This window comes from Lepus europaeus, chromosome 2, assembly GCF_033115175.1.
Source record: "Lepus europaeus isolate LE1 chromosome 2, mLepTim1.pri, whole genome shotgun sequence".
Taxonomy (NCBI): domain Eukaryota; kingdom Metazoa; phylum Chordata; class Mammalia; order Lagomorpha; family Leporidae; genus Lepus; species Lepus europaeus.
In genome coordinates this window covers 139,034,460-139,055,325 of record NC_084828.1, presented here as the reverse complement: position 1 = coordinate 139,055,325, position 20,866 = coordinate 139,034,460, and the positions used below count along the sequence as shown (strand labels likewise).

Here is a 20,866-nt window from a genome sequence, read left to right as displayed (position 1 = left end):
TCATAATTATTCTCAAACTACTCAGGAACAACAGAAAGGGAGGAAATCCTCCCAAACCCCTTTTATGAGGCCAGCGTCACCTTAATTCCAAAACCAGAAAAACATATGAGAAAGAGAACAATAGACCAATATCCCTGATGAACATTTATGCAAAAATCCCACAGCCAGCATCTGAGTGAATGGGGAAAAGCTGGAAGCATTTCCACTAAGATCTGGAACCAGATAAGGATATCCACTTTGATCACTGCTATTCAGTATAGCTCTGGAAGTTTTGGGCAGAGCCATTAGATAAGAAAAAGAAATCAGGGGCAGGTGCTGTGGCGCAGTAGGTTTATCGTCCGCCTGCAGCACCGGCATCCCACATAGGTGCCGGTTCTAGTCTCGGCTGCTCCCCTCTGATTCAGCTCTCTGCTGTGGCCTGGGAAAGCAGAAGATGGCCCAACTGCTTGGGCCACTGCATCCACGTGGGAGACCTGGAAGAAGCTCCTAGCTCCTGGCTTTGGATCAGTTCAGCTTTGTTGTGGCCAGCTGGGGAGTGAACCAGTAGATGAAGACCTTTCTCTCTGTCTCTCCCTCTCACTGTTTGTAATTCCACCTGTAAAATAAATAAAATCTTTAAAAAAAGAAAAAGAAAAAGAAATCAAATGGATGCAAATTGGAAAGGAGGAACTAAAATTATCCCTATTTGTAAATGACATGATGTTATATATAGGGAAACCAAAAGATTCCACTAAGAGACTACTGGAACTCAGAGAGTTTGACAAAGTTGTAGGTTATAAAATCAACACAAAAAAATAGCATTTGTATACACAAACAATGCCATGTCTGACAAAGAACTTTTTAAAGGTTTATTTATTAATTTGAAAGGCAGAATTACAGAGAGGCAGAGGCAGAGAAAGAGACTTGCCATCCTCTTGTTCACTCCCCAAATGGCCACAATGGCCAGAGCTGGGCTGATCTGAAGCCAGCAGCTTCCTCCAAGTCTCCCAGAAGGGTGCAGGTGCCCAGATCAGAAGTGGAGCAGTTGGAACTTGAACTGGAGCCCATATGGGATGCCAGCATTGGAGGCAGCAGCTTTACTCACCGTGACATAGCATCAGTCCCTGACATAGAACTTTTGAGAGGAGTCCCATTCACAATAACCACAGAAAAATTAAGTGCCCTGGTATAAATTTTTAGATTTTTTTCTTTTTGACAGGCAGAGTGGACAGTGAGAGAGAGAGAGAGAGAGAGAGACAGACAGACAGGGAGAAAGGTCTTCCTTTACCGTTGGTTCACCCTCCAATGGCCGCTGCGGCTGGCGCACCGCGCTGATCCAAAACCAGGAGCCAGGTGCTTCCTCCTGGTCTCCCATGCAGGTGCAGGGCCCAAGGACTTGGGCCATCCTCCACTGCACTCCCAAGCCACAGCAGAGAGCTGGACTGGAAGAGGGGCAACCAGGACAGAATCTGGTGCCCCGACCGGGACTAGAATAGTTTTTTCATTTATTTATTTGACAGGTAGAGTTTACAGACAGTGAGAGAGAGAGAGAGAGAGAGAGAGAGAGAGAGAGAGAGAGAGAAAGGTCTTCCTTCTGTTGGTTCACTCTCCAAGTGGCCACAATGGCTGGAGCTGTGCTGATCCAAAGCCAGGAGCCAGGAGTTTCTTCCTGGTCTCCCATGCAAGTGCAGGGCCCAAGGACATGTGAAACATAATAGTAACCCCAAAAATTAATCCATGCATCTATAACCAGCTAACCTTTGACAAGTGAGCTAAAATCCATTCTGGAGAAAGGACAATCTCTTCCATAAATAGTTTTGGGAAAATTGGATCTCCGCATGCAGAAGTATCAAACTAAACCTCTTCCTTACACCCTATTCAAAATTCAACTCACAATGAACCAAGAATCTCAATCTATGAAATGATACCATCAAATTACTAGAGGAAAACATCAGAGACACTCTGCAAGACATTGGCATAAGCAAAGACTTCTTGGATAAGACCCCAGAAGCACAATCAAAGCAAAAAATAAACAAATGGGATTACATCAAGCCAAGAAGCTTCTGCTCAACAAAGAAATCATCATCAAAGTGGAAAGACAACCACGAGAATGGGAGAAAATATTTGCAAACTATGCATGTGATAAAGATTAATATACAGAATATATAAGGAACTCAAGAAATTTAACAGCAAAACGAACAATCCAGTCAAGAAATGGGCCAGGAACATGAACAGGCATTTTACCAAGGATAAAATACAAATGGCCAACAAACACATGAAAAAAATGCTCAGGATCACTAGCCATCAGGGATTTGCAAATAAAAACTACAATGAGATTTCATCTCATCCCATTTAGAATGGCTATCATCCAAAAATCAAAAAAATAAATGTTGATGAGGACGTGGAGAAAAAAGTATCTTAATATACTGTAGGTTGGAATGTTAACTTGCATAACCATTATAAAAGACAGTATGGAGATTTCTCAGAAATCTGAAAATAGATCTATGATATGACCCAGCAATCCTACTCCTGGGAATTTACCCAAATGAAATGAAATCAGCATATGAAAGTTATTTGTACCCCCATGTTTACAGCAGCTCCGTTCACAGTAGCTAAGATATAGAATCAACCCATACGTCCATGAACTGATAAACAGATAAAAAGAAAATGTGGTATACATACACAATGGACTACTACTCCGCCATAAAAAATAATTAACTCCCATCTTTTATAATAAAATGGATGCAAATGGAGACCATTATGCTTAGGAAATAAGCCAATACAAAAAGACAAATGTCATTAGTTTTCTCTGATGTGGTAGTTAATACAGAATACAAAAGAAGTATAGGATTGGGGGTCGGCACTGTGGCATAGCAGGTAAAGCCACTGCCTGCAGTGCTGGCATCTTATATGGGCACTGGTTCGAGTCCCAGCTGCTCCACTTCCAATCCAACTCTGCTTATGGTCCAAGTCCTTTAGCCCCTTCACCCACATGGGAGATTCAGAGGAAGATCCTGGCTTCAGATTGGGATAGCTCTGACTGCTGCAGCCAATTGCAGAGTGAACCAGTGAAAGGAAGACCTCCCTCCCTCCCTCTCCTTCTCTGTGCAACTCTTTCAAATAAATTTTTTTAAAGTATAAGAATGAAAGTGATACGATTTGATTACTGTTTATAGCCCTTGTCTTTATTACAGTGAAACAATGGTCTTCCTACTTTTTATTTGTTGAACATTATAGTTAGTGGTACACCAAGCCTATGATTATAAAGTAAACTGAAAATTTGTTACTGCAAAAATTAAAGGAAAAAAAAAAAGAAGGAAGGAGGATTGAGAGAAGGGAAGTGTGCTTATCTTCTTAGAATTGTATCTCTGAGCACTTCCGGCATGGAAAGCCAAGACAGTATGGCAAAAAATGATCCACATTAAGGATCTCTGTGAGTGAGATCCCAGTGGAAAAAAGGGGCCATCAAGAAAGATTTACTTTTCCCTGAAGGGAGGAGAGAACTTCCATTTTGCATATGGCCCTGTCTAAATACTGACGGAGTTTGTGGACTCTAAAGGCTCCCATAACCTTGCAGCTCATGATAAGAGCCTCGGGTGATCACTGACGTCATAAATAAGAGTGAAATAAGAGTGTCAGTTGTTAAATCAACATGTCACTGCACACTTGCTCCACACGTAGGACCTCTGTCCTTAATGTGTTGTACTATGAGGATTAACGATAAAACTAGTCTTGAAACAGTACTGTATACTTTGTGTGTCTCTGTGTGTGCAAACTGTTGAAATCTTTACTTAGTATAGAGTTGATCTTCTATATATAATTAAAAATGAATCAATGAAGAATGAGATGGGAGAGGGAATAGGAGGTGGGATGGTTTGGGGGTGGAGAGCAGGTATGGGGGAAAGAACTTCTATATTCTGAAAGTTGTACCTATGATATTTATATTAAATAAAAGCTTTCTAAAAATAATTTTAAAAAAGAATTATATCTCTGAAATAGATGAAAAGAAAAATGATGAAAAAAATTCTCAAAATAGAGAGCCTGATACATTAAGTATTCAACAAATATTTCATGAACATTGTTTTTCCAGTAGTTTGCCATGTTCTAGGCACTGTTTTAATGACATACATGTAATAACTTCCAAAGCAACCCAGTGAGGCAAGGAATAATAATATTCCCATTTTACAGATGAACAAACTGAAGCAGAGAGAGGTAATACCCAAGGTAATACAGCCAGTAAGTAACAGTTTTGGTAATCTGCTACTGCACAACAAACCATCCCAAAACTCAGTGGCTTTCTTACTTCTTATTGCTCTGTGGGTTCTCTGGCTCAGGTGGATGGTTCTTGCTTGAATTCTCTCATATGACTGCTGTCAGTTAGCAGCTGCACCTTGAAGTCTCTGCAGGCTAACCCGTGCTGGCCTTCCAAGATGACTGTACTCACATATGTGGCATCTTGGCTGGGAAGACCAGGACTTCTGGAGATGGTCTCCATGAAGCCTCTCCATGAGGCTAGCTTGGGCTTCCTCCCAGCACGGTGGTCCTGCCATGGCAGCCATCTTCCCCCAGTGTGAGCATTTTAAAATACAAAGGCAGAAGCCACAAGACTTCTTATTCCTTAGCTGCAGTCACACAGTATTACTTCTGCCCACTCTATTGACTTCACCAGGCCAGCCCAGAGTCAGTGCCGGAGGCTCCCAGAAGTGCGGTTATTGGAGGTGGTCTCTGCAGACACCACCACCACAGGGGAGCTGGTACTTCAATGTAGGCAGCCTGGCTCCAGAATCTACACTCTTAGAAAGTATAATCCTGTCCTCTTCTCTGAAGGGAGGAGAACTTCCACTTTGCAAATGGCTCTGTCTAAATACTGATGGAGTTTGTGGACTCAAAAGGCTTCCATAGCCTTAGCAGTTCATGACAAGAGCCTTGGGTGGTCACTGATGTCAAAAATAAGAGTGTTAATTGTTAAATCAACAACAGGAGTCACTGTGCACTTACTCCCCATGTGGGACCTCTGTCCTTAAAAAGGTATACTATGAGAATTAACGGTAAAACTTGTCTTCAAACTGTACTTTATACTTTGTGTGTCTGTGTGGGTGCAAACTGTTGAAATCTTAGTATAGAGTTGGTCTTCTGTATATAAAGTCAGTTAAAAATGAATCTTAATGAAAAATGGAATGGGAGAGGGAATCGGAGGTGGGATGGGAGTGGGGTGGGGGTGAGGGAATGTGGGGAAGAACCACTATATTCCTAAAAGCTGTACATATGAAATTTGTATTCATTAAATAAAAACCTTCATAAAAAAGAAAAAAAGAAAGTATAATCCTAACTACTATATCATGGTGTGCCTATTAGGAATAAATGAATACATTCCTTACTTAATTTATATAACTTAAGAGGCCCATACTGGTGATTTGAGAGCCCAAAGGTGAATTAAAATCTCTATCCCTAAAGACAAAAAACTATTTGTAACTTTTAACTGAAAATCCTTTCTCTGCTCCATAAACTCCCTACTTTCAAAGCCAAGAGGCACTGTTGGTTGGTGCTGGGGTGCGAGGGATCTGGTTGAAGGGAGGGTTTGGAAGTGCTTCTGTGGATTAAGCCTGATGAAAGATCATGTTTTCAATGAAGAAAGGGCACAGTGAGCAGGAGTGAGTATTTCCAATGGGAACTCGCCATGCCCCAGGGGAATCACCATCGAGCTGGAAACAAGTTGGCTTGTAGACAGTTCTACACAAACACTACACCTTTCTTTCTTATTACAGCCCTGGAACAGAGATTAAAAAAAACAAAACACCACCACTGCCATTTATTAAGCGCCTTGTGCCAAGCACTGTGCCAAGCGCCTTTCATTTGCTACCTCCTACAATCCTCACACCACCCCTAAGAAGGCATGTCTGCCCATTATGTCCAGGACACCAACTGCAGAAAGTTCCAGAAACTTCATCAAATACCTAGTAAAGGGCCAAACAGGGCTCAAATCTACGTCGGTACGATTCTCCCACTGCCCATCTGTCTAGTGACTGAGCAACATCACACACAACCCTCCATGATCCTTGCCACGCTATGCCCTCGTTACTCGTTCTGGGGACATCTCCCCGATCAGCGATAGCTGGCCCTACTCAGGGATGTGATTTTCCAACCAGTGTAGTCTCAGTGCCCAATCCAGCATTGGGTCTCCAGTAGATACTTCATACACCGCTTGAGTGACTGACAGTGTCTTCAGAGGAGGTTGATGCCAGCCCAGGAATGCTAGAAGGCCTGTGTATAGCAATCAACTCCTTATTCATTTCTAAGAGCACTTAGCAGCAGAATTGCCACTGGCTTTCCCATACCTCGTTTTTGTTAGCCTGGCCCATGTTAACAGCCCATTTCTGATGAAGTGGTCTCTCCATCACTTTGCATTTTGGAAAACACTGTTTTATTATATGTAGTGTTCAGAGTGTCTTGAGGTGAGGTGATGAAAGAGGCGATATTTAGCGGCAAAGCTGGTGTCCTGGCCAGCTTAAACTCCACTCCCTCCTCCTCTGTGGGTGTTCCATTTATTTTTGGATGTTTATATTTTGGTTTGCCAAAGTCTTGCTACACTGACTCCCATGAGCTAACAAATAATGTATCTGAAGAAAACACTTCTTGTCCCCCAAATTCCTAGAGTTAGAAAGTCAAGGGCATCTCAAACCATGGCTATCACTGTTGACAAAGCTGCTAGGTTATAAGGTGCAACTATGTAAGCTAAGGGTGGTGATTACATTTTTCATAGGATCAAGGAACAATAATCCATACAAAGAGCATTTCTCTGTGCAAGGAACAGGGACAGAAACCATCCACGAGAACACTCCCCTAACTCTGAGCAGAGCAGGGTGGAGAGCAAAGGAACCCTCTCAAGTTGGAGCTCTCTAAAACAGACGCTTCTCTAGCCTCCAGCACAAAGCAATCAGCCAATGAGACCACTCTTTTAAATGATATAGAATTTAAGGAATCTATAAGCTTGCAGAAAAGCTCAAATCTGCCCATAATATCATAAGTTAAACTCCAGAAGTGGGCAAGGGATGTGGAAATAATTTCATTAGTCTGTTTAATAACACATTCTTAAAACTCCTGCTCAGGCATTTTATTTCCATTAAATACCTTCTCAATTTAGATTGTTTTTTAAAAAAAACTGATCATTTGTTATACTACTATACTGATATTTCAGGAAAGAATGATTTGTTTGGTCACAGATATATTAAAGAAAATCCCTTTCAGAAAAAAAAAAAAATACCCAATGAAGACTTCATTTTTGTGTTCTCATTTTCCTCTCTGCTCATTAAACTCTTTCTAAGGCATCTTCCTGAACACAGCACTAAAAATACAAGCAGTGCCAATATTTATCTAACATGGGGTTTTCAATTAATAAAAACATACTGGATTTCTATGTGAGAAAGCAATAAAAGACAAGTAACAGAAGCCCTCAAAAGCAAGCAGAAAACTAAACAAATTTAGAAAAGCTGGAATGAGGCTCCAAAGGGTGGTGGCATTGGGATGAGGAATGTCACCTACTTGGTTATTTATTTGGATTGTATATTTGTTCTGCTTCCCACAAGGATTTAAGGTGACAAGAAAATTTTTTAATCCTTCCACTATCTTATCAACTGAAAGCTGACTAGAACAGTTTATGTGTCACTAGAATCATAACACTTCTGAATTATACTTTCTTAGTTAAAAACAAGCCAAAAAAATCCATCTGTAGTGCTTTTATCCCACTCATATGGTTCTAAAATGTGGATTTGCAGACATTCTCTGCTAATTGTACTCAGTTTTACTGTCCTTAGTTGTAAATAATATTAATTCAAGCATTGTGTTAAATTACTATTCAGAAAAAAATTACTATTCAGGCAGCTGTCATAACTGGGCCTAGAACAAATGTATACAAAAATTTTTTTAAAAACCATGGCAGATTGAAACTTAAGTCTCTATATAATTCTTATTCTATGTATAGTTTAAAGCCAGGAAAGGTGTGTTTAAGGTCAAAATTCCATTCTTATATCTGTTCTGCTTGGTTATACCAGGCAAATAATAGTTACAGTAATTTTAGAACTCCTTGCTATACCCTTAGGCATAATCAAGTAACTTAAATGTTGAGTTCCTGCCTAAATTCACTGTTTTTGCACATTATATACCTAGCACTGATCTTATAGATGTCTTACATATGTCACACATGTCTCAATTTTCATACAACCCCATGCCTACCACCATGGACTTTCTTCTCATGAAGTCATATAAGCGTTATCGGGGAGACATAAATCCCGATCACACTTTTGATCTATTAGTTCTCTGCACTAAATGGGAATGCCATTTGAATTTAATCAGGCTTCTGGAGGATGGATGCAGTACGATGACTTTAACATACAAAAGTCACAAAGTGACTGGAATGCCTTTCTGTAACCGTCTATTTGGTGTTTGGGGAGAATATCAAGGCACAAGCAAAACAGCACTCTTAGGTCAAGCAAAGGTTTCCAAAAGACACGGGAATAACTTCTCAAGTCAGAGTAGCACAGATATAAAATGAGCCACTACATTTTTACTCTGTACAAAAGGCAGTAGTTATTTTCATCTGAAATAATCTAGGACCTTCCATAACTTTTAAAATGGTAAACAAGCCTTATTCAAAATTACCAACACTTAAAAACTACTTACAGTCAGGATCATAAGTTACAGATAACCATTCCAGGTTCTCCTGTCCAAACTACTCGCTGAGGACAGAAACGGTGCCCTTTTTCTGCCCAGCTGACTGCCTACTGCACATAGTAGGTGCTCAGTGAATGTTGGTGAGGGGTTACTTGATAAGTCAGTATGTAAGACTGTCAACGTACCACGAGTCAGAAAATGCAGTGTGGGTCTTTTCATACCATTCACTAGACTATCAGGGAAGACAAGGTGCTTTAGACTCCGCTTCCTCACTTGTGAAGTGAGTCAACTGCCAGGGGTGACCGTGTAGCCAAGAATGCACGGTGCCTCATGGCTTTATCTCACTTCCCACGCAGAGCCCCAGGACCATAACACAGCCCCAGTACACGTCATCTGCAGTCATCTGTGTCTCCAGTACCCAGCACCGTGCCTGGCGCGTTCTTCTCAGCATCTTGCTGCGGAGCAGTGAACTGTATCACAAAGATCTGGTGATCACTCCTGTCTACTGCACACGATCCTTGCAAGAAGGCCGCTCTACCAGGAGCAGGATGGTGGTACAGCAACAACTGAAGTTCCACTTTCTGCTGCAGGGCTTCATACAGGCGGAGTTACTGGTTCTCATTCTTAAGTTAATGAGGGTGACTTCTGCCTCACCCCAATCCTGCTCAGAAGAGCAGACCCCATTTTCCAAAGGATTATACATGGCTTAGCTGTCAAGTCGCTCAATGTGCGCTCTCCTCCCCTTACATGAGGGTTGGGGGATCTTATGTAGATGTCCCACAGCTTGGAGTCCCTTCATCAACTCCTATAGGAAATGAAGCCTCAACCCCATCACGACTTAGCCTTCTATCTCAGACTGAATCTCTAGCCACACGTTTTTGAGAACATGCTCAGAAAAATTAATTAGTAAAATCTAAGTCTATTTGACGTCCCGTGGCCAGAAGATAAAGCTGTCACAAAACTTGATTTCCAGTCACAGCTTCCCCACCTGCAAAGCAGAGGTATAACTGAGGAGCTCAGAATACCTTCATCCGCAACATACCTTCATCCTCAACGTATCTTCACATGAGTCAAAGTAACTTCAAAAGTTCCCTAGAACAGCACTATCCTGGGGAACTTTTTGATGTCAGAAATATTCATATTATTTACTGCCCAAGATGGCAACTATTACCCACAAATGGTTACTGAACACTTGAAACATGCCTAGTAGGATGGATGAACTCAATTTTTAGCTTATTAGTTTAAATTTAAATAGCCAAAATAGATAGTGTTGGACAGAGAAGCTTTCCAAGAAATTCCTGTAATAATGTTAAAGTATGTTTTGTAAACCTAAGTCTGAGTTTCCAATTGGCAAGCTATTTACTTCCACACCAAAAGATCCAGTGTGATGAGTTAAGAGTTTGGCTATAACCACTGGCACTCACCTTTATTAAAACATACAGATACAGGGGCCAGCACTGTGGCGTAGCAGGTTAAAGCCCTGGCCTAAAGTGCTGGCATTCCATATGGGGGCTGGTTCAAGATCATCTGTTCCACTTCTGATCCAGCTCTCTGCTATGGCCTGGGAAAGCAGTAGAAGATGGCCCAAGTCCTTGGGCCCCTGTACCCGCATGGGAGAACCAGAAGAAGCTCCTGGCTCCTGGCTTCAGATTGGCGCAGCTCCGGCCATTGCAGCCAACTAGGGAGTGAACCATTGGATGGAAGACCTCTCTCTCTGTGCCTCTCCTCTCTCTGTGTAACTCTGACTTTCAAATAAATAAATCTTTAAAAAAAACCCACAGATACAAAAATCAGACTTTCCTCATTCTTCCGCTGAGAAGACACAAGGAAAGGCGTTTGGAGACGAAGGCCACTGAGCTGGGGCACATCTTCAGTTTGGAAGAACAGAATGGGAAGCAAGTGAACTTAAACAGTTTTTCTTTGCAGTTACAGAAAATGATGCTTGAGGGCCACTCTGAGACTCTCCCATCTCAAGAGGTCTCCAATGTTTTAATAGAAGTGATACTCAATCACCCAGTAAAGATTATATTCTTAGTTTACTGACTGCAAGAGCAAGAAAATGGACTGGGTCAAACCAGCTTTGGGAAAGCCTCAGACATTGCCTTGGATGAGACTTGATCTGGAACAGGGGTGCCTACAGCCTCTCAGCTGATACCCTACACCCTAACTACAGGCAGAACTATTGAGAAAACACTCGAGGAAGAAGAGTCCCCATTTCATCATCTTTGTTCCCAACCTTGTCCACTCTACCACGCTCTTTGCTGGATATCGTGAGACCTTCCCCAACTGGCCTACTCCCATTCTTCCTCACAGCTCATCTTCCACCCAGCAGCCACAATGATCTAGGACCAGAGGACTGCACCCTCTGCCAAAGATCCTCTCAAGGCTTCCTAGTCAAAAGTCACAGCCATCACCCTGGCCCACAGTCCTGCTCTCCTTTTCTCGGGCTTCTCCTCTCCCGACCCTCCTTGTTCACTGTGCTTCAGGCACAACAGCCTCCTTGATTAGTTCAATCAATCTTCTCCCCGCAGCCCCTAACTCAGACACTGAGTTGAAGAACTTGACATACCCCACCTTATTGTGTCTTCTTCCTGGTGTTAAGGCAGCTAGGCAGATACCAGCCTACGTGCCTAAGGGGCTGAAGAAAATGAGAAGCTTTAAGGAAAATGAATTTACGCCCAATGGAATGAGGAAACAAGCCCTGACAGCAGGAGCCAGCCTCTGGTCTGTCTGCCTTAGCCCTAGGCATCCTCAACTATCCTTTTTCAAAAGCAATTCACTGGCTGGACAAGGTTCTGACCACTGGACTGAAGGCGATAGATAAAAACCTTGATGGCCAGGATCATCCAGGGGGTTTGTTTCGGGGAATTCCATTCCTGAAGTAATTGATCTTGTTTTATAACCTTGTCAGGTTGGCTTCAGCCCTCTCCCTGGGGGCAGCTCAGGGGAATTTCATTTGCTCTTCATCAAAGGGACTACATGGGAGGATGCCACACCCAGGAAGCCCACCACCCAGTAGTATGTCAGAGAGGTGGCAGGGGGAGAAGAAACCAGGATACACACTCCTGTCCATAAAAACCCCGGTCTGAACAGACTGGGCTCTCAGTCTCTTCTGCAATGCCTGCCTGCTCCATCAGGGGTAGGAGTTTCTGCCCCTTCACTTCAATAAACTATGCTGAAACTGCCTAAGAAGCCTCATACTTCGTCGTCGATGGAACAAGTTCCCGGGGTTCAGATCAGTGGTAGCCCCTGTCACAGCATCTATGAGCGCTGGGAGGAGAATCTGAATCCAGGGAGGTGAGCTCACCGGCTCTCCCTTTCTGTAACAGACAGTCCCTGACTTACATTGGTTCCACGTCACGATTTTTTGACTTTACAGTGAGATGCAAGCAGCACACATTCAGTAGGAATCATACTTCAAACCAGGCTAACGATTTGCAATGCCGGGCAGTGGCAGCTCCCAGTGAGCCACACCTCCACAGTGGTGCCAACCTAGGATGGTCGGTAGGTGAGGTGAACACACTGGAGTTTTGATTTATATTTTTCACGCACAATGGATTTATCAGGACATAACCCACCCTAAGTGGAAGAGAATCTCTACAGCCAACAGAGTATCTATTATACTCCCCCCTGCCCAAAAAGGTACAAATGAGACCATCAGGCCCATCCAGAGAAAAACCCTGCTTTATCAAGGAAAATCATCACCATACCTCCCCCTGCAGTCAAAGTGTGATGCAAACCAACACTGTTCCGTGAATTTCTGCTTGGTTGGCACATGGTACCTCTCAGCTAGTAACTTCCTTGGGTCATTTTGAACGTGCATTTAGTAAAATTAAAACACAATAACATGGAAACCAAGCTGTCATAGAGCCTTATTTCACACATATGCTAACATTCTATGGCTTCTCTCATGGCTTCATGTGCTACAGCATATGAAATCTGTATGAGCTCATCCGATGATTGGCATTTTAGAGGAAGACATCAACACAGATGTAAGAGCCAAGTCTTAGGCTACAGCAGGGGATCACTTGTGTCTACCTGCCAAGTATCCTTGCTTTACTGCAAAGTAAGTTTTACTGTACATCAAGTTGGGCTTACCAGCTGTTGGATCAATTTCCATCAGCTTCAGGCCTCCGCTTCCCCACCTGGTTGGCTATAGTAATAATCATCACCACGTCACAGAGAGGTTTGGTGGATCCAGGGAGCTCACGCTTGTCAACAACTTGGCACAGCAAGCGCCTGACACACCTGGTGCTGGTTTGCAGTCACAGGTAGCTGCTTTTTAACAATCATAATCCATAAATTGCAGAAACTGACAGAAGCTCTCAGTGAAGCGATGTGACGCCACACAGCTTCTCAGCAGCAACAGAAAAATAAACCACGAAGAAGCTGACAGTCACTGCTATGCGGACAGGGACAATGACTCAATTTAGAGGACTTACACTCAGACTTCCGTTTTTTTGTTTGTTTGTTTTTTGTTTTTTAGAAAACTCTCAACCCGGCTTCTTATCTTGACTCAGTGGAGCTAAGCCACTTCTAGCCAGCATGCCTACTTTATTTACCCTTGCTTGCTATTTAGCCCCCCTCCCCTCCATATTACTACTCTATTCTTCGAGTTCCCTCGTGGTGGGTTTCAACCAGGGGACTTTAAGCAGGTTGTTTCTTTTCTTCTCCTTTTCCTAATGGGTATTAAGCACCTCCTTTGATCTTCTCTTTCCCACTGGGAATTTATGCAAGGCATGAGCAACAAATCACTTTCAAAGGTCGCCCTAACAGGCCTTTGCCTGAGAACAGCCTTCAGCATGAATCCATCAAACTCAGCCGACTCAAGGCTGGGCTTCCAGAAGCACATCTGCTTTCACAATGTTTTTCTTCAAGCATTATCTCGTGCCCTTTCTAAACGCTAATGCAGGACACTGTTAGTCAAAAATCTCCCAAATAGTTGAGGTCAAGCCAACGTTTCACGATTTCGGGCATTTGCCGCCAACTTAAATCCTGCCCCAGGGGGGAAAGGCGGGCCGCCTTCCACCGTTTCCAATACCCACTTCCAGGAGAATACCTTTTACTTACTGTGATTTTCCAAGTGCATTTGCTATTTGGAGGGTACACTCCAGGAAAGCCTTCGCTGCCAATAAATCCAGACTCTCCCGTAAGAATGCCGCCACATGTGAAAACAGGTCTGGAGAAACACAAGCGAGACGGGCACACTTCACTGGAACCCTGGCCTCAGCTTCAGCAACGTGCAGCAGGGTAAACGGAGAAAAGGTAACACGGTTGGAAAAACGCCTGCCCCAGATCGAACATCTGAAGGCTTGCTAGCTCTTAGAATGACTCAATTAGCGCCTGATAAAGCATTCAGATCAGCTGCCGTCTGTCTCCGCCCTGATAAGACCACAGACACACCACCGAGTCCCGCAGGAAGGGGCAAAGTTTTGCAAGAAAAACAGAAAATGGATCAAATTCACTGAGGGGGAGGGGGAGGAGAGGAGGTGAGAGCCACGCTGAGGGGGGCGCGTTGGTCTTAAAGACGCAAGCAACTTGTCCAATACAGAAAGTTTTGAGTTCTGCGATTTGGGGAGCTGCTCCACTGCCGTCCCCGTTTCTGAGCATCTTGGCCCTGGAAAGGGGAGTCCGCAGTCGACGGAGGTGTAACCGGAGAAGCCAAAGCTGGGCTGGGGCTGGGGGGTTCCCACAGCTCGGGTCCTGAGGCCGGCGGAGGCTGAGGAGGAGTTAATTAACTCTCCCGAGCGGCTCCCGGGGCGCTCCCCGGTTCTCCCCTAGGCTCCGGGCAAAGCCTCGCTGGGGAAAGGAGCCGCGGTAAACAGCAGGCGCTCCTGGGGCCCCGGCCCCCCGCCCCCGTTACCTTCTGAGGAGAGGCGGCGAGGTGAAGCCCGCCACGTGGTGGCTTGGCGACACGGAGGCCGCGCCGTGGGCGCACGAGGCAGCCCCGCCTGGGGGTGCGGGGTCCCAGGCGGAGCCCACGCGGGGGCGCGGACACGTGCGCCCCCGGGGTGAGCGCAGGGCCGCCCAGGAGCGCACGAGGAGCGGCGGGGGACGGAGGAAGACAGCACGCGCGGGGGTCGCGTTACCTCTCCGGGGGCTGCTGCCGGGAGAGCGGGGCGACGGCGGCCAGCAGCAGGCAGAGCGGGGCCCAGGCGCTCGCGCGACTCATGGCCGGTGTAGACGCTCCGGGCTCCACCCCACCGGCGCGCGCGCCGGCGCTCACACCGGCATCCACGCGCGCTCGCACTCGCACTCACGCCGCGGCGGGGAGCCCGGGGAGCCGTGTGCGCGGCCGGCTGGCGGGGGCGCTTTTAAAGGCGATGCCTGCGCAGGCTGACTCGACGCCTCATTTCCCCTGAGGAGCGGCTCTGGCAGCCACAGGCCGCGGCTGAATATCCCGTTTGTTCTCGGCCGCAGCAGGGGCGGCTCCGAGGCCAGAGCCGCCGCCTCTCCCGGGGCGGGCGGGCGCCTCCTGCCCGCACCCGGAGACCCCTTCACGTCCCGCCCCGGGGCTGTGGCGAGGAGGACGCCCAGGGATCCCCCAGGCCGTTCCCCGGGAGGGCGTTGCTCCAGTCGTGTGGCTGGAAAGTGCTGGCGCTTGCTGTTTATTGGAAACCTGGGGTTCCTTTCTTGTCTCAAGCACCCAGATCCGGGGACACAAAAGGGAAACTTGCGGGGGGGGGGGGTTGCAATTCTGCCGTTTTTGATTCCCCTCTATTCTGCTGTCAGTGCGCGCACAGTCTCGGTGGCTTCCCGTCTGGTGTTCTCGGTGGGGAAGGATGAGTGGGGAGGGAGCCCCTGTGCGGGGACTTGGAAATGCGTTCGCAGGCCTGCGAGTGTGAGCGAATTGCCAGAGTCAGGCAGTGAGGACCAAACTTGAGTCCTTCCTCTCCACATCCGAGGTCGGTTCCGAACACGGTGTCTTCTGCTAGCTTCTCGTATTAAGAGCTTTCCCAACCATCACCTTCTGTGGTACTGAGGAGCGAGGGTTTACAGAGACGTTGTTTTTCTAAGAACAATTCTAGCCTTGTGGAACCAAGGCTTTCCTTTATTTAATTACGAAGAAAAAAAAAATCCTCCAAACCTTTATTTTGTTAAGTGTTTCCTAATAGCCAGGGATTAATAAAGGGATAAACAGAACAGAATGGATCTTTTGAAAATTTCAATTATCACACTACCCGTGGGAGATATAAACTTAATTCTGATGCCTTATTTGTGTTATTCCTTCTGAATTATTTTCACCTTTTTAAACCAACCCCCCCCCCAAGCATTAGAGTGGTAATTATGAAGATCTTAATTCTAATAATGAGCTTCTGATGTTGAAAACATAAACACTTCTGGAAAGGAAATAAGCAAAACTGGCTACAGGAAGTAATCTGTGGAAACCCAAGAGCCTCTACTAGGAACCAGACTTTCTCTGTGGGGTTTAGATGATCTTAACATTTTTGAAAAGTGAAGCAAAAAAACACCATGTACCACAACTTTTTAAAAAATTCCCAAAACATACCACACCCTGTATGACACTTGAAAAAAAAAAAAAGGATTACAGAATTTGGCAAACTGTTATATCCTGAAATGTACACCCTCAACCCAATAAAAATTTCTTTAAAACACCGAAGAGGAAAATAAATGATTGTTTATTCTACACACATTTCAAGAATATGCTGCCCAATCACATAAGTGTTTCAGATGATAGTTTATTAAAAAGTCGTAGTTTTAAACTATCATGTCCAAAGATTGCTCAATTCACTTTCTGGTCATGGTTTTTGGAAGTCCTCAGAGCCAGAGGATATTTCATTCTTAGGACTCAAGATTTCAAAAAAAAATTTTTAAGTCTGTTTATTTTATTTGAAAGGCAGAGTTAACGGTAAGAGAAGGAGAGACAGAGCGATCTTCCATCTGCTGGTTCACTCCCCAAATGGCCGCAACAGCCAGAGTTGGGCCATACTGAAGCCTGGAACCAAGAATTTCTTCTGGGTCTCCCACACAGGTGCAGGGGCACAAGTACCTGGGTCATCTTCCACTGCTTTCCCAGGCAATTAATGGGGAACTGGGTCAGAAGTGGAGCAACCCGGACTCAAACCAGTGCTGCTACAACTTAACATGGCTTAACTTGCTATACCACAGCACTGACCCCCTCAAAACTTTTTGTTCTAAAAAGTATTAAACATGTCTAAATAGAAAAGTTATTTTGGACATAAATAAGCAACAGTTTTTTCTTAATTACAGACTGATGGCCGTGCATACCTTCACTCAAGGGTTCGGATTCCAACACTGATTATTCTGTTGTTACATTCATCCCATTATGCAGTGTTGATCTGTTGTGAGACACATAAGAAAGACATTGATTTTACCATGTGATTTTAAAAGTTTACTAAAACCCATATTATTTACTTTTCAAGACACATATTTGACTTGGAACTACGACTCTGACCAAAATTATAAACCTTGAATGTCCTGAGAAGTTTGATGTGTTAAACTTGAGACAGACCCAAGGGGTGTGTGTAAGATCCATTTCTGGACTTTTGTGATGCAGAATTAGTACAGTGGACAGGGAGCTACAGAGTCCAGGCAGTAGGAAAGGGAAGAAGGAGTTAGGGGACAGAAGCCCCGTGGGCAGATTCTCTGAAGAAAAGCAGAATGGGGAGGTGATCCTCGTTATCCAGTCTCCAGTTGGTGGGTTGCACAGGGAATCGAGTGGCAGCATTGTGAAAATAGTCCCCAGTGAACTGGTCACTCATAAAATGATGCACCACTCAAACTGTCCTTGCTGTAAAGCGTCAGCCTCTGGCTGGCCCCCGTATGTCAGCATCTTAGTCAGTCGCTGGTTAATTTGTCAGCCTTGCAAACATCTGTGTGCATTGTAAGCTCGATACAAGTTCGTTCCAGAGTACAGTACTTACCTTGCAAAAGATCACAAGATTCATGAAAAGGACCCAAATGATGTTGAAAGAAGTAGTAGGAAGATGGTCTTCCCCCCACCCCTTGTTTTTGGCCAGTGAAGACTTGGATACGTTACTCCAGGGAACAACACAAGGAAAGAACTGGAAGAAGGTTGCTGACCAAAAGTCCCTTCAAAGAAAAATAATGATTTGAATAGTAAAGTATTCAGGAGAAGCTGTGAGAAAAATTAAGAAGCTCTGAGATCCTTTTCCAAAAGTGATCTATATTATAGTATTGCCAAAGACAAAGTGAAGAGAAATATGTGTTTTCTTTCATGCAGTTTTGTCAAGAAAATTATGTTTAAAAAAAAATCCACATAAATTCATTCTTAGTTCATTATGAGAATTAGCACCTAGTTTCAAATATAGCTGAAATTTTGATGAATACAAAATGAATTTAATTTTCTAATCTCCAGTTTCATCTTTTTAAGATAAAATCCTGGCTGGCGCCGCGGCTCAATAGGCTAATCCTCCACCTTGTGGCGCCGGCACACCGGGTTCTAGTCCCGGTCGGGGTGCTGGATCCTGTCCCGGTTGCCCCTCTTCCAGGCCAGCTCTCTGCTGTGGCCCGGGAATACAGTGGAAGATGGCCCAAGTGCTTGGGCTCTGCACCCCATGGGAGACCAGGAGAAGCACCTGGCTCCTGCCTTTGGATCAGCGCGGTGCACCGGCCGCAGCGCGCCGGCCGTGGCAGCCATTGAAGGGTGAACCAACGGCAAAAGGAAGACCTTTCTCTCTCTCTCACTGTCCACTCTGCCTGTCAAAAAAAGATAAAATCCTAAACAATTTTCAGTATCTGCCATGAAAATTTAGATCCTATTTTAAGTTGATAAAGGGTCTTTTCCAATACAGTTAACTGCAGAGATGGATACTATCTGGTTATCTTTAACATTTTTGTTTGTTTGTTTGTTTGTTTGAGAAAGACACATGCAGACAGAGACAGAATCATCCACTGGTTCCCTTCCCAAATGCCTGAAGTGGCAGGAGCAGAAGCTCAGTCAACAAGAGTAGTGGAGCCATCTCCTGCTGCCTGCCATGGTGAGCCTTGACAGGAAGCTGGAACTGGAACAGAGCCGAGGCTGGAGCCCACGCACTGCAACATAGGATGTGGGAGTCCCAGGCAGCATCTTAACCACAGCACCAGACGCCCATTCCTTCCAATTACCTTTGAAGGCACCTGAGCATCAGTCCAGGTCAGTGCATCACATGAAGGGAAAAGAGACCGTCTCTATCCATTGTTCTTTTAGAAGTGTGAACCATCTCTGGACTCAGGTGTGTTCTGTGCTCCCCTGAGTGTGACACTGCTCTGGCTGCAGCAGGTGAGTGTTGAGCTTAGTAAGTGTTACAAATGTGTAAAAGGGGCCGGCGCCGTGGCTCACTAGGCTAATCCTCTGCCTTGCGGCGCCGGCACACCAGGTTCTAGTCCCGGTCGGGGCACCGATCCTGTCCTGGTTGCCCCTCTTCCAGGCCAGCTCTCTGCTGTGGCCAGGGAGTGCAGTGGAGGACGGCCCAAGTACTTGGGCCCTGCACCCCATGGGAGACCAGGAGAAGCACCTGGCTCCTGCCATCGGATCAGCGTGGTGCACCGGCCGCAGCGCGCCTACCGCGGCGGCCATTGGAGGGTGAACCAACGGCAAAAGGAAGACCTTTCTCTCTGTCTCTCTCTCACTGTCCACTCTGCCTGTCAAAAAATAAATAAATAAATAAATAATAAATAAAATAAAAATTTAAAAAAAACAAATGTGTAAAAGGAATGAAAGGTATCCGGGAAGCAATTACTATATAAATTCTTTTAGGCAACCCAGATTAATGACAGTACAAACTGGAATTCCCCATGCCCTTTTTTCTGGGCAAATATGATAGTTATCATATTAATATTACAGTGATGGGGCCGGCACTGTGGCATAGCAGGTAAAGCCACCGCTTGCAGTGCTGGCATCCCATATGGGCGCCGGTTCGAGTCCCGGCTACTCCACTTACAATCTGGCTCTCTGCTATGGCCTGGGAAAGCGGTAGAAGACGGCCCAAGTCCTTGGGCCCCTGTACCCACATGGGAGACCCAAAGGAGTCTCCTGGCTCCTGGCTTTGGATCAGCATGGCTCCGGCCATTGCGGCAAACTGGGGAGTGAACTAGCAGTTGGAAGACCTCTCTCTCGCTCTCTCTCTCTCTGCCTCCCCTTCTCTCTATGTGTAACTCTGACTTTCAAATAAATAAATATTTTTTTATTTTTTATTTTTATTTATTTTTTTATTTTTTTATTTTTGACAGGCAGAGTGGACAGTGAGAGAGAGACAGAGAGAAAGGTCTTCCTTTTGCCGTTGGTTCACCCTCCAATGGCTGCCGCGGTAGGCGCGCTGCGGCTGGCGCACCGCGCTGATCCGATGGCAGGAGCCAGGTGCTTCTCCTGGTCTCCCATGGGGTGCAGGGCCCAAGCACTTGGGCCGTCCTCCACTGTACTCCCTGGCCACAGCAGAGAGCTGGCCTGGAAGAGGGGCAACCAGGACAGGATCGGTGCCCCGACCGGGACTAGAACCTGGTGTGCCGGCGCCGCAAGGCAGAGGATTAGCCTAGTGAGCCACGGCGCTGGCTTCAAATAAATAAATATTTTTTAAAAATTACAGTGATGGAAATGCCTTACCTGAATTCAGCTTTTTAGGATACCATCAACATTAAAGACCTTCGTGTAATTTTTTAAGTCTGTCCATAAACCCAATCAGTAGACACTGCTTTATTCAGGGATTTTTTAGAATTAAAAGCTGAACATTTCCTACTGTTCATATGTATACATTGGGGGGGAAAAAAACAGATCTTCTCCCTACACCCCTCACATCTTGCCAAGAAAAAACTGCATTGGAACTGTATTGTAAGGCTTCTTAGCCACAAATAACTGAGTCCAGAGTCATTCTGTTTAGAGTAAGTCCATTCTTTAGTTTATACAGTTAAAGGGATGCATTTTAAAATAGCATAGAGGGTCCAACACTGTGGCATGACAGGTTAAGCCACCACCTGCAACACCGGCATCCCATATGGGCAGTGGTTCAAGTCCCAGCTGCTCCACTTCCGATCCAGGTCTCTGCTATGGCCTGGGAAAGCAGTAGAAGATGGTGGCCCCTGCACCCACGTAGGAGACCCAGAGGAGGCTCCTGGCTCCTGGCTTTAGATTGGCACAGCTCTGGCTTTTGCAGCCATCTGGGTAGTGAACTAGCAGATGGAAGACCTCTCTCTCTCTCTCTCTCCCTCTCTCTCTCTGCCCCTCTCTATAACTCTGCCTTTC

The 20,866-nt window shown here is 45.3% G+C and overlaps 1 protein-coding gene across 1 annotated transcript in view; it reads right to left on the bottom strand.

Annotated features, from left to right (window-relative positions):
* The window catches only part of PCOLCE2 (procollagen C-endopeptidase enhancer 2), an 83,046-nt gene extending 68,201 nt beyond the window's left edge, over positions 1-14,845 (bottom strand). The window contains exons 1-2 of the mRNA XM_062178731.1: positions 14,736-14,845; positions 13,717-13,825 (exon numbers count right to left, since the gene is read on the bottom strand). Coding sequence (XP_062034715.1) covers positions 13,717-13,825; positions 14,736-14,818 — 192 coding nt within the window. The 5' untranslated portion in view covers positions 14,819-14,845. The remainder of the gene's footprint in view (positions 1-13,716; positions 13,826-14,735) is intronic.
* Positions 14,846-20,866: the final 6,021 nt, after the last annotated feature.